The sequence below is a fragment of the Phyllopteryx taeniolatus genome, chromosome 6 (genome assembly GCF_024500385.1).
Source record: "Phyllopteryx taeniolatus isolate TA_2022b chromosome 6, UOR_Ptae_1.2, whole genome shotgun sequence".
Lineage (NCBI taxonomy): Eukaryota > Metazoa > Chordata > Actinopteri > Syngnathiformes > Syngnathidae > Phyllopteryx > Phyllopteryx taeniolatus.
In genome coordinates this window covers 17,156,626-17,170,511 of record NC_084507.1, presented here as the reverse complement: position 1 = coordinate 17,170,511, position 13,886 = coordinate 17,156,626, and the positions used below count along the sequence as shown (strand labels likewise).

General features: G+C 41.3%; 2 protein-coding genes across 2 annotated transcripts; both read right to left on the bottom strand.

Annotated features, from left to right (window-relative positions):
- Positions 1-323: 323 nt before the first annotated feature.
- LOC133480002 (zinc finger protein 112-like) lies at positions 324-3,669 on the bottom strand. The gene is made up of 2 exons (XM_061777617.1): positions 3,082-3,669; positions 324-2,991 (listed from the first exon to the last, which is right to left on the bottom strand). The coding sequence occupies exons 1-2, from the start codon at positions 3,242-3,244 to the stop codon at positions 2,348-2,350; spliced, it is 807 nt and encodes a 268-aa protein (XP_061633601.1). The 5' UTR covers positions 3,245-3,669; the 3' UTR covers positions 324-2,347.
- Positions 3,670-6,486: 2,817 nt separating this feature from the next.
- On the bottom strand, positions 6,487-12,862 carry tpi1b (triosephosphate isomerase 1b). Its single transcript, XM_061775939.1, has 7 exons — positions 12,662-12,862; positions 11,260-11,383; positions 11,093-11,177; positions 10,884-11,016; positions 9,303-9,388; positions 7,143-7,230; positions 6,487-7,050 (listed from the first exon to the last, which is right to left on the bottom strand). The coding sequence occupies exons 1-7, from the start codon at positions 12,768-12,770 to the stop codon at positions 6,932-6,934; spliced, it is 744 nt and encodes a 247-aa protein (XP_061631923.1). The 5' UTR covers positions 12,771-12,862; the 3' UTR covers positions 6,487-6,931.
- Positions 12,863-13,886: the final 1,024 nt, after the last annotated feature.

Genomic DNA, 13,886 nt, shown 5'->3' with positions numbered 1-13,886 from the left:
GTTTACTAGTATTTATTGCAGTAAATGCACCAAATGAGGGTTTTGAAATGAAAGCATAATGAATAATTACAGACATTTGGAAATTCATTTAAAGCCCAGAGTATTACTAAGTACAGTACGGCGGCACCTTTTCAGTTCAGTTTTATTTAACTTTTAAGTATAATAGATTTTCTCCTTAAGAATGTTTTTTTTTTTTTAAATACTTATTTCGGGCCAATTCTTTCTCTTTGATTAACTTTTATGAGCAATACATTTTAACTGAATGATTATTTTAGTAGTTTTTTTATTTCTAAATCTTAATGGAGATAAAGAAGACACCAAGACAGTCTCTAAACAGTTTATTATATTTCATAACATCTTCCTCGCCCTTGAAAACCATCGACCGAAACACAAAATGTAACGGACACGACCCCTCTTGGCAAAAGAGCCAACAAGAGCACGTCTCATGCAAGGCGATAGTCGGAAGCACACACACAGGACATGAGACACAAATACAATATTAATTAGAATCATAGAGGAAGCTAAACAGGCTGCTGGCTTTCCTCATGACTAGACGCACTCAAACAAATGGGAACGATGGCACTGCACGAGTACATTAAATTTCAAAGAAAAAGGCGAGGAAAAATTGCAGCGTCGACGGATCATGAGCCAAGAGAAGGTGTTGGCGTTGACGTCGTACACTGAGGAGTCCTTTACAATTGCATGTTACATTCTCAAACATACTTCCTTGATTAATAAATATCTATCCATCCATTTTCTTATTAGAGAGCCTTTCCTAGCTGACTTTGGACAAGAGGCGGGGTATACCCCGGACTGGTTGCCGCCTGATCGCAGGGCACAGATGGACAAACAACCATTTACGTTCTCAAACCTATGGACAATTTAGAGCAGTGGTTCTCAAAATGTGCTTTGAGTACCACTAGGCTCCCTTAGTGGTATTTAAATGTTCAAACCATGCAAAATGTTACAGTGGCTAAAACCTTTTTTAATCTAATACAGTACATTTGATAAGTACAGTTCAGTTGTATTTAACTGTACAAGACCATGTTAAGTGAATTCAGAGACAGGCTTAATTTTTCACAATCTTGAAGCCTTGTTTTATATACTTATCGGTGTTTTTAATCATTCAAATTTGGCAGGGATGTCACAACACTTCTCTGAGGTGTGTCCAATTTACAACCCATTTATTTTCCCTTACAGATTTCAATTGAAGCAATATTTAAGTACATTTTTTAAAATTTTATTTCCTATACAATGGTGCCTTAAGATTAAAGTCTGTGGTCATGCTTGTAAGTCAAAACAGTCGTATCTCAAATCTAAAATAGCCTCTATGATAATGTACTCCAGAAAACATATTGTAATAATCACATAATTAAATAGAATGTGAAGAATTGAACAGTTTGTGCATCACTATGACTCCTTTGGGTGTGCGCAACTTGGCCCCCAGGAGGCAGTATAATACTGTCATGAAAACACAAATGAAGAAGACTTTCACAACTACTGTTAATGACTTGTAAATTGCAACAATATTACTTGTATTTTGCAGAGAATAAAGACTATACACCTCTGAGTATTGTTGTATTATCGGTCTACGTGTTGATACACCCTTTGTGTTCAAATACCAGTTGCTCAAGGGGTAATAACACCGCGACGATCAATGTTATCTGTTAGCCCGTCTATGGCGTTTTGCATTGAGTGTTAGCATTAAGTTATTGGAAGGTAAAGTTGTGTGGTTGTTTTAAGTACAGAACATGTAATTCTCTTTCTGTTTAGTTTGGCAGTAAACTTCAACTGGGAGCGGCATTAAACAGCTTGTACCCTGTTTTTTGTAGAATCGTTCACTATCTGCTATACGACTGCTTGAGAAGTGAGTTTAATCGAGTTCACTGCCACAATAGAGCAATTGTGTCTCAAATTTTTGCTCACAAATCTAAGTAAACAGTTGACCAAACGACGGGGTCACTTGTATTTCGAGCCACCATTGTATTTATCACAGTGTTCAAATTGTGCATGATGTTACACTGCCTAACAATAATATTAAGTATCATTTTTAGGAATATAACCTCTGGCTCATTTTTTATGAACACTTGAGCCTAATATGTTACGACTGTGGTACTTGGTGTAAAAAGTTAGAGAGCCACTGATTTTGAGTCTTCAATTAATCCAGCAGGGATATTTTGTGGATATGGGATGCAGCCAGAGTAGCCAGAAAAGACACATGGAGAACACAAACCCAGAGCCTCAGAGGCAGACGGGGTAACCACTACGCCACCGTCCCGAATACATACTACATACATAATAAATACTACTACATTTTTTTTTTTTTTTTGCCCCACAAAATGTGAGGTCATTGAGGGGCGTTGGGCCTCTTGTGGGCAATTCTCACGTGCCTCCCGAGAGACTCCATCCATTTAAAGGCCTTGCTGCAGTAAATGCACACGTAGTGTTTGCCTTCAGTGTGGATGGTCTGGTGTCTATTGAGGGCGCTAGTGGTGACAAAGCTCTTCCTGCAGATGTCACACCTGTACGGCCTCTCACCCGTGTGCGTTCTGATGTGAGCGGCCAGGTGGGAGCAGTTGCCGAAGCGCTTGTCGCAGACGGAGCAGCTGTAGGGCTTCTCTTTGCCCTCGTCGCCCATGCCGCCGTGATGATAGAGGTGAAAAGGCAAGATGGGGTCGTGCAGGCCCCCCCTCACGCCCGACGCCGAGGACATGAAGTCCTTTATGTCTGACTCCAGATCCTCCAGAGGCTCGGAGCCGTGGCCCAGCCAGAACTCCCTGTGGTTCCTCTCTGGTTCTTTCTTCACATGGGCGGTCTCATTAGGATGCTCCAAGATGCTGCTGCTGCCTTCCTCCTCAAGGTTTTGGGACTCAGGGGCCTCCATGTCTACTGATGCTGCTGCTTCCTCATGCTTCTGAGGTGCAGGGGGAGGAGGAGGAGGAGGGAGGTGGTGATGGGTGTGCTCCTGCAGCTGGACTCCATTACATGCATCTAGTTAGAAGAACGACATTAAAAAAAATAAAAAAAACACCATGAGAGCAATGCAACGCTTCTTGATTGATAAATGACATTCAAACCGACCTGACTTGAGAAGCCTCAGCTGCATTCTGAGGCGACCGATCTCCAAGTCCTTCACACGGCAAAGCTCCTCTTTGTACTCGTCTATTGTCTTCTCGACGGCGCCGAAGATCTCCTCCGCTACCGCCGCCAGCCTCTCGTTGAGAAAAGCTTTCAAGGAGAGCATCGTAGTTGCCCGCAGTGGAAATTAAAAGCTCCAATTTGCGCCACCGAGACGTATTTTTTCACGCGACCCTGAACGTCACGCTCCGCTTGTAAATACGGAAATGAGCTTCGGAAGGTAGAAATATGATACGCGTTCATTCGCTGCCCCTACTGCAGCGGAGGTGCAACTGCAGGACACTTCCGCAAAAAAAAAAAAAAATTTATAGTTTAATGGTCATAATAATCATACCAAATAAAATAAAAAGGTTGAGCTGTCATGTATCATGCTGTCTTGTCTTCAGAGTTAATAATAATCATTTTAAATAAATAAACATAACATTAAGATATACGTTTTTGGTAAATACAACCCCAATTCCAATGAAGTTGGGATGTTGTGTTAAACATAAATAAAAACAGAATACGATGATTTGCAAATCATGTTCAACCTATATTTAATTGAATACACGACAAAGACAAGATAAATTAATGTTCAAACTGATAAACTTTATTGTTTTTAGCAAATAATCATGAACTTTCTTTTAAATTTTTATAATTTTAATTTTTAATTTAAAAAAATAATAATTTTATGGGTGCAACACGTTCCAAAAAAGCTGGGACAGGGTCATGTTTACCACTGTGTTACATCACCTTTTCTTTTAACATCATTCAATAAACGTTTGGGAACTGAGGACACTAATTGTTGAAGCTTTGTAGGTGGAATTCTTTCCCATTCTTGCTTGATGTACAGCTTCAGCTGTTCAACAGCCCGGGGACTCCGTTGTCGTATTTTACGCTCCATAATGCGCCACACATTTTCAATGGGAGACAGGTTTGGACTGCAGGACGGCCAGTCTAGTACCCGCACTCTACCAAGCCACGCTGTTGTAACACGTGCAGAATGTGGTTTGGCATTGTCTTGGTGAAATAAGGAGGGGCGTCCATGAAAAAGACGTTGCTTGGATGGCAGCATATGTTTCTCCAAAACCTGTATGTACCTTTCAGCATTAATGGTGCTTTCACAGATGTGTAAGTTACCCATGCTATTGGACTAACACAGCCCCATACCATCACACATGCTGGCTTTTTAACTTTGCGTCCATAACAGTCCGGATGGTTCTTTTCCTCTTTGGCCCGGAGGACACCACGTCCACAATTTCCCAAAACAATTTGAAATGTGGACTCGTCGCACCACATAACACTTTTCCACTTTGCACCAGTCCATCTTAGATGAGCTCGGGCCCAGAGAAGCCGGCAGCGTTTCTGGGTGTTGTTGATAAATGGCTTTTGCTTTGCATAGTAGAGTTTCAAGTTGCACTTACGGATGTAGCCCCGAACTCTATTTACTGACATTGGTTTTCTGAAGCGTTCCTGAGCCCATGTGGTGATATCCTTTACACATTGATGTCGGTTTTTGATGCAGTGCCGCCTGAGGGATCGAAGGTCACGGGCATTCAATGTTGGTTTTCGGCCTTGCCACTTACATGCAGTGATTTCTCCAGATTCTCCGAACCTTTTGATGGTGTCATGGACCGTAGATGATGAAATCCCTAAATTCCTTGCAATTGTACGTTGAGGAACATTGTCCTTAAACTGTTCGATTATTTTCTCACAGACTTGTTCACAAAGAGGTGAACCTCACCCCATCTTTGCTTGTGAATGACTGAGCAATTCGGGGAAGCTCCTTTTATACCCAATCATGGCACCCGCCAGTTCCCGATCAGCCTGTTCACCTGTGGGATGTTCCAAACAGGTGTTGGATGAGCATTCCTCAACTTTCTCAGTCTTTTTTGCCACCTGTCCCAGCTTTTTTGGAATGTGTTGCAGTCATAAAATTCTAAGTTAACGATTATTTGCTAAAAACAATAAAGTTGATCAGTTTGAACATTAAATATCTTTGTAGTGTATTCAATTAAATATAGGTTGAACATGATTTGCAAATCATTGTATTCTGTTTTTATTTGTTTAACACAACATCCCAACTTCATTGGAATTGGGGTTGTAGGTTTCATTATCATGTATCATGCTATCTTTTTTTCAGAATTAATGTCAAATAAAAAAATACAATAAAATAGTGAAATAAAAATAGAATACATTTTTAAACTATTTTATTTATAAAAATATTTTTTTTTTAAATATTCAGTTTGTGCTATCCTGTCTTCAGAATGAATCAGAATTTAAAAAATAAATAAAATTAAAATATGTTGGTTGATATTTGTTTTGCGCTCTCGTGTAGAGTGCTCTTGCCATCAGAAATATTTTTAAACAAAAAAAGAAAATATGTAAAAAAAAATAATACAATAAATAACATTTTGGTAAATATTTAGGTTTCGGGATCATGTATTATGCTATCTTGTCCTCAGAATTAACATCCATCCATCCATTTTCTGAGCCGCTTCTCCTCACTAGAGTCGCGGGCGTGCTGGAGCCTATCCCAGCTGTCATCGGGCAGGAGGCGGGGTACACCCTGAACTGGTTGCCAGCCAATCGCAGGGCACATAGGAACAAACAACCATTCGCACTCACAGTCATGCCTACGGGCAATTTAGAGTCTCCAATTAATGCATGTTTTTGGGATGTGGGAGGAAACCCACGCAGGCACGGGGAGAACATGCAAACTCCACACAGGCGGGGCCAGGGATTGAACCCGGGTCCTCGGAACTGTGAGGCTGACGCTCTAACCAGTCGTCCACCGTGCCGCCAGAATTAACATTATACATTAAATTAAATTAGATCAAGAATGAAAATTGTGATTCTCGTATTAAAATTCAACATTTTGTGTCATATCACCAGTTAGAAAAAGTAAATAGAACATTTAAAGATAATGCAATGGAGAGAATTTGGCTAAAACCATAAATGTTCTATCTTTTATTTTCAACCTGTATATGTTTAATTTTACTATAGAACGGATTTAGAAGTTTGATTTGACTTTATGTGCGATGTCATAGTGGTTGAGTCTGGTTGTGCATTTTGTTGTTCAGTTACTTGTTAAGAGAATAGAAAGTTGAGCAAAAAGTACTGAAACATTTAACAGTTGGACATGCATTCAAAAGTTTAAAGGAGGGCAAATTAAGTTCTCCTTCAAAGATTAGTGCATTTTAGATTCATCCTGAAACTTCATCCAAAAGCAAAATATCCTTAACATTTTTGCGATGCTGCATTCCTTTGGAGTGGGGATCCATCAGTGTCCAATTCAGCTTTTACGCTCCTCAGAGCGCAATACTAACTTTATGAAACCACTTTAATAAAGCGCAATAAGACACCAAGTCTGTCTCTAAACGGTTTATTAGGTTTCCTTAAAGTCTCCTCACCCTCAAAGACCATCAGCCGTGAGACAACATGACCGGACACGTAATGGATACGCCAATGAGAGCGCGGTTCATGCACAGCTACGGGGAGGTGAAAGCTACATACAGAGGGAACATTAGAAACACACAGGCGAGAGACAGATAATGTGATCCAGACACATGGTGGTAAACGTTTCAAGTAAAGGCGTGATGGTCAGTCTTTACAGCTTGCTGTGGAAGTGTTAAAAGTGCACAGAAGTTTTCAGTGCATGTGCCAACCCGCTCCAATCTTGTTCGTCAAGACTAGAGGCACCCAAACACATACAAGGAGGGCATGACCGCATTGCACAAGTATGTTTAATTTAATTTAAAAAAAATAATGGGGAGGACTAAGTACAGAGTTGATGGATCATCAGGAGATGTTTTTACATCTTGGCGTTGATGATTTCGACAAATTCGGGCTTGAGGGACGCTCCGCCAACGAGGAAACCGTCCACATCCTTCTGGGAGCCCAGCTCCTTGCAGGTGGCGCCGGTCACGGAACCTAGAAGAAGAGCACATGGGACGAGAAGGATGCAAGATGCTCTTTGTAGGACTTTTTTTGTTTTGTTTTGTATTTTTTGCTCCACGACAGACCTCCGTAGATGATCCTCACAGAGTTGGCGACAGCCTCGGACACGTTGGCCTTCAGCCACGCCCTCAGCTTCTCGTGAACCTCCTGAGCCTGGAATATTACAACAAAGGAGGAGATGCTATGGTGGCAGTGGTGGGAAGTACAGTGGGATCGGAAAGTTTTCAGACCCCATACATTTTTCACTCTTTGTTATATTGCAGCCATTTCTTAAAATCATTTAAGTTCATTTTTTCCCCTCATTAAATGTACACACAGCACACCATATTGACCGAGAAATGTAATTGTTGACATTTTTTCTGACTTATTAAAAAAAGAAAAACTGAAATATCACACAGCCATAAGCATTCAGAGCCTTTGCTGTGTCACTCATATATTTAAATCGAGTGCTGTCCATTTCTTCTGATCATCCTTAAGATGGTTCTATACTTTATTAGAGTCCAGCTGTGTTTACATTACATTACACTGATTGGACTTGATTAGGAAAGCCACACCCCTGTCTATATAAGACCTTAAAAGTCACAGGGCATGGGAGAGCAAAGGAGAATCATGAGGTCAAAGGAACTGCCTGAAGAGCTCAGAGACAGAATTGTGGCAAGGCACAGATCTGGCCAAGGTTACAAAAAACATTCTGCTGGACTTTAGGTTCCTAAGAGCACAGTGGCCTCCATAATCCTTAAATGGAAGACTTTGGGGATGACCAGAACCCTCCCTAGAACTGGCCGCCCGTCCAAACTGTGCAATTAGGTGAGAAGAGCCTTGGTGAGAGAGGTAAAGAAGAACCCAAAGCCACCAGTCGGGGCTTTATGGCAGAGTGGCCCGACGGAAGCCTCTCCTCAGTGCAAGACACATGAAAGCCTGCATAGAGTTTGATAAAAAAACACCTGAAGGACTCCAAGATGGTGAGAAATAAGATTCTTTGGCTTGACGAGACCAAGATAGAAATTGTTGGCCTTAATTCTAAGTGTCATGTGTGGAGAAAACCAGACACTGCTCATCACCTGTCTAATACAGTCCCAACAGTGAAGCATGGTGGTGGCAGCATCATGCTGTGTTGTTTTTTTTTTTCCAGCTGCAGTGACAGGGAGACTGTTTGCAATCGAAGAAAAGATGAATGCGGCCATAAAGTCCACTTTATTATAAAGCTGTCAAATACTAAATTAAATGACAATAGCGAAAACAGTTCTGACTGTAATTCATATCTTTGCTAAACGTTGAGAGACCAACAAATAAGTTGTTATATATTTTTAAAATTAACTGGCCGATTATTCAATTTTTTTCTGTCAAATTTTGAAATCAGCATAAAGAAAACCCATATCGGTCGGGCCCTAGAAGTAACGAAGTACAAATAATTCATTACTGTACTTAACTTTTTCCACCCCCCCCCCAGGTATCTGTACTTTGGAGTATTTGTTTTTCCTGATGACTTTGTACTTTCTACATTTGAAAACATATGTGCTTTATACTTCTTATTTTGTCAAAAATAGGCCGGTTACATTTTCAACCTCCGCTGATGACAACAGGATGTAAAAAAAGACAAAAGTAAACAAATGACATCTTTGAGACTTAAGACTGATGGAGGAATGGCGGCATGGAGGAGCGTGAACCAGGGAGCATTAACTATGATGTCAACTGATTCGGAGAAGCAAGCTATTCCCCATCTATAGCCTTATTTAAGACTATTTGTTGTCGCCTCCAAAGAATGATTTGTGGTGAAACGAGTATTGTACATCATTAACAGTAAAAATTCACTTTTACAATTGACTTTTGTACTAATGAACATTTCAGAGTTTGGACAGTTTTTTTTTTTTTACCTTTAAGTACGAGTTGAATCAGTACTTCGACTGTTACAAGTTCTTTTTTTTTTTTTTTTTTTTTTTAAAACATGAATCCATACTGCTACTTAAAAAGGGGACATTTGCAATCCCCCCCAAAAAATCTGTTTGTTTTTACACTCACACACACAACCTGTTCCCTTTGCACTTCTGAACAGCACCTTACTTGTAACGGAGACAAAATTACTGACACCTCGAAAGTTAAGCCTTCTGGCTCTGATTGGAAATGGCAAACTCCCGCTTTAAGTAGAGAGTGTGAGTACTTTTGCCACCATTGGTGACTGGAGGAGTCTCAGAGCTAAAACATTGTTTTTCCCCTTTGTAGTTTACCTGCTGGGGGGAGGCTGTCTTGCCGGTGCCGATGGCCCACACGGGCTCGTAAGCGAGAACCACCTTACTCCAGTCCTTGACATTCTCTGGAATAAAAAAACAAGCACAGAAATTCAAACAAGAACTCCCACAGTGCTTCAGCCAAAACTGTATTTGTGCTTGTTTATCACACACTACTGCAGTGAGCAGCAGTTTCTGCAAGGAGTAGAGTGGGCTCTGGACCCGAAAAAGGCACTATATAGCAACAAATGCCTATTCTTGTGAAGCCACACAAAAAACATACAGTAAGGAGATTTTAGATACGACTCTTTGAATTGTAACAATAGTATTTGTGCTTTTACAGCCGACCACAATGAAGCAAACAAGAGTTGCTGCAATCTGTAGTGTGCACTGTAACAAGAACGAGGCAGTGGCTGACAATACACAGCCTTTTTTGATAAGCCACATGCAAAAACAGAGTTCTTGTTGCATTTAAGAAAACTGGGAAATCCAGAAAATTCAACTAGAACAAGTTTGGGGATCATTTTCCCATCAAGTCGAGGCCCATCCTAAATTTATGAAAAATATAACGCTATGAACAAAAAGTTTATTGTACTGTATAAAACGTGCATTTGTGGGCTAGATAATTTTGGGTTGTGCAATTGGCTGGCAACCAGTTCAGGGTGTACCCCACCTCCTGCCCGAAGATAGCTGGGATAGGCTCCAGCACTCCTGCGACCCTTGTGTGGATAAGCGGCTCAGAAAATGGATGCATGGATGGATGATTTCAGGTTGTGTAACTTTTTTTTTTTTTTTTTTTTTTTAAATACTTATGCTCTCACAAGCAGTACTGTATACAGTAATCCCTCGCTATATTGCAGTTCCTCTACTGTGGGTTCAGATTATTATTATTATTTTTTTAAAAGGTCAGTGTAGTGCAGTTATTCACCTGTACATATGATACAATCGTCTTAAAAGGCTAAATAATTTAAATGTGGCATCAATGACTCACAGGTCAACTGGGCTCTTGTTCATAGCAGGAAAAGAAGCCTGGCTGAGTATATGCAACATTTACATTTGGTAAATCACTAAAATTGCTTGTGGGAGCAAAGGACATGACCGGACACTAACTGTTTAAAAAACAGGGCACAGTCAGAGTATTATGAAATTAATTCAAAAATACCAACCTTAACCCAAAGAACAGCTAATGTACACACTCATAACAGTATTGACAGAAACCAATGGAAGTAAAGAACAACGTTTAGCTTGAGTTTCTTCAACTACAGTATTGTAGTTTAAAACATCATTGAAATGAATTTATAATTAACAATTGGCTACTATTTTGCAGTTTTCATTTATTGCAGGGGTTTTCTAGAACACAACCCCTGCGATAAATTTGGGTTTACTGTATACTGTATATACAGTATACTACTTGTGGCCTATCCCTGGACAAAGTACATTTGAAGGCAAACGTCTGACTTTAAAACTTGGTTGAAAAAGGATTAAAATGAATAAATAATATATCCAGTGTACACCCTAAAAAGATTGGGACAAAACCACTCAGACATTAAGAGGTGAAAATGAAAAACATGTCAGTCATACCTGCAATGACCTTGGTCTGAGCAAAGACGACCTTTTCGGTGATGCCTGCCTCCCTCTCATCCAGCTTCTCACCAATGCAGGCAATTACGCAGAGACCGTTCTCCAGCGCGTGGGCAGTCTTCTGCCCGATGAGCTGATGAGACACGACGAGACATCTCCTTCACCAGTCGCGTGTCATTTTAGCATCTTTACGGCGAAAGCGCACTCACCTCGTCATTCTCTCCGAAGACGTGGCGCCTCTCAGAGTGTCCCAGGATCACCCAGTGGACGCCGCAGTCCTTGATCATCGCAGGGCTGAAGGCATGTGCAAGTCACGGAAGGTCAGGGAGTGCTACTTTTTGTGCTGTAAAAATCCCGGTTAGGGAAGGGGACATACCTGATCTCCCCAGTGAAAGCCCCCTTGGCGACTTTGTAGCAGTTCTGGGCGGCAACGCCGAACTTGGGGTCCAGTTTGGACCTGGCAAAGTCCAAGTAAATGAATGGGGCGCCACACACCACCTCTGTAGAAATAAAGTGTACCTTTATATTTGTTTTTCCTATTGGTGCAAGTTCTGTTGTCCTATTGTCTTTGTTTATACACACACGCACACACACACACACACACACACAATTGTAACTTAACTTTGAGAAGTTGAACATTTAAATTATTTTTAAATGCATTAAAAAAAAAATTCCACAAATAATCCATAGGAAAAAAAAAAACAGGAAAGTATAAACTAACAAAATGGAGGACTTAAGCATCCCCCCCTCCCTTTCCTTTTGTCATGACTGTATATCTATTTCTTCACCGGACCAACATATTGTGTCACAAAAGTCATTATTTGAGGTACACAAAGACAATTTAAAGCCAGCATCTCGAAATGAGCAAACACTTGGATCTTATCAACGGCAGCATAGGTAGATCGGGTTGCTCAGAGTACAGTTAGAGTTGATATTCAAATTGTAACTGTAGCCCCGGGCTGGCTATATTAAAACACACAGTGCCATTAATGCCATGCTAAAGGTCAATTCTCTGCAGACCCCTCTGCGTAAAGTTCAGCACGGCAAAAGGTCACCGACACGATCACATTCTGTGGAGGTCACGTCTGGCTGATGGTAAAGAGCGTGCTTCATCTGGCACTCCGAGGGGCGTACGCATAGATGGGGCGAAGTGCAAGGATTGTGTGTGTGTGAGTTTGGGAGGGCAAATGAGGGCTTTGAGTGAAACACACACAGAACAGTGGCGTAATACAAAAGCAGAGCTGATAGCGGAAACTGGCTTCCACAGACTCAGCATCTCCATTGTGCGAGCAGCAGTGATAAAACACTGTGAAAACAGAACCATTGTGGTGGGTATTCCAAGCCTGCAGAAAAAAAGGGGGTCACTGCCAAACTGTTGCCTACATGCTACATGTGAAAAATTGTACACGAGAGCACCTCACGTGATCATTTCTTGAAATAAGTAACAATTTGTTCTGCAAGAGAGTCAGTTCGATTTTAAAAAAAATAAACATTACTGGATAAATGCAGCACATACTGTAAATGTTGGTTTCAGAGTGAATTGGAGGCCGCCTATTTAGCGTCCCAGTGTACGCGAACACACCGCGCTTAGCAGACGCAAAACTGGACTACGTGCCGCCCCAAACGCACGCCCACCATTGACCGATTAACGTGACACAAAATCCCATTTAAATTTGTATTCACACGCAGTACTCATTCAGCTAAAGGCACCAAATCGAACGGTTTTATGGTTTGTGTAGCTAGGTGATGTTTAAACACTACAATGGCGCTATTCTTACCGACATTGGGATCCACCTTGGCGGCGTTCATGGTCTGAATGAGCTCGCCGAGGCTCTTCTTGTCGCCGTTCATCTTCCAGTTTCCACCGACGAAGAATTTCCTGCTCATTTTGCCGTTGGGTGGTGTGTTCGCTGTCGAGTGAAACCTACCTGGGTCTAGGTTGACTTGGAGAGGAGAAGAGCGCACGTCAGAGAGCCGTTCGGCCTATTTATAAAAGACGGAGAAGCTAACCCCTCCTCTGGAGCAGCTACATTGGGTTGTGTCGGACCGCCCATGAACGCGCCTCCATGTTTGAGGAAGGGGAAGAGGGGAATGTCATGAGGCGTTCAGGAGCTTTGTGGAAAAACAGACAGACGTGAGCTTGCCAAAAATGTACTGCTTTAAGAGTAATAAATGTCATGTCAACTCAACATCTTTACGTAAATGGAAGTACAGATATAAAAACGGTACGGATTCAACTCTGAACTTAAGTAAAAGTTAAAAAAAATACAGACTTTTACCTAAGTACAAAAGTAAAAGTATTTTTTTAAAGACTCTAATGTTTGTTTCCAAATAAATTATACATGCAACAAACATGTAAAAAGCCCGAAAATACATCTTCCTTTTGGATTGTCTGCTGGCCTTAACGCTTTAGAGTGTCTTGTTGTCAGCCATGAGTGCACGCACATCATGCAAAGATGGAAGAGCAAGAAGGGTGGGTGAAAACAAAATATTCGACTCGACTGCCAGCGTGTAGACCGGGGCTTCGGGTTGGCGCAGTGGCTTTAGAGCACCTTGTTGTTGGCAGCGAGTGCGCGCACGTCATGCAGCGAAAGATGCAAGCGCGAGGAGGGGGAAATTTCCATTTTCCAGGTTATAGTAAAGGTATTTGATTAACAGTTGAGCTGGGCGTGGCTTCAGCATCTTTTTTTACGTCATGTCGTCAGCCACGAAGGCTGAAAAAAGTGCAAGCCTATTTTGACAAAGTAAGGAGTAGATAGTAGAGATATCAGTTGTCGAATGTAGAGGGTAGGTAAAAGTAAAAAGTTGTCAAAGGTAAAGTGCAGACAGCTGAAAAATCTACGTAAGTACAGCAGCAAAGTGCAGCTGTAATGCAAAGTGAAATGTTTTTCAGAGTAAAGGTAGTCGAAACAGTGACGTTTCGCATTTTGATTGGCCGAGGCGCTATTGTACCCGCCCTCATTACGCCGATTGGTGGATTTGGAGAAGCACTGTGCATAATTT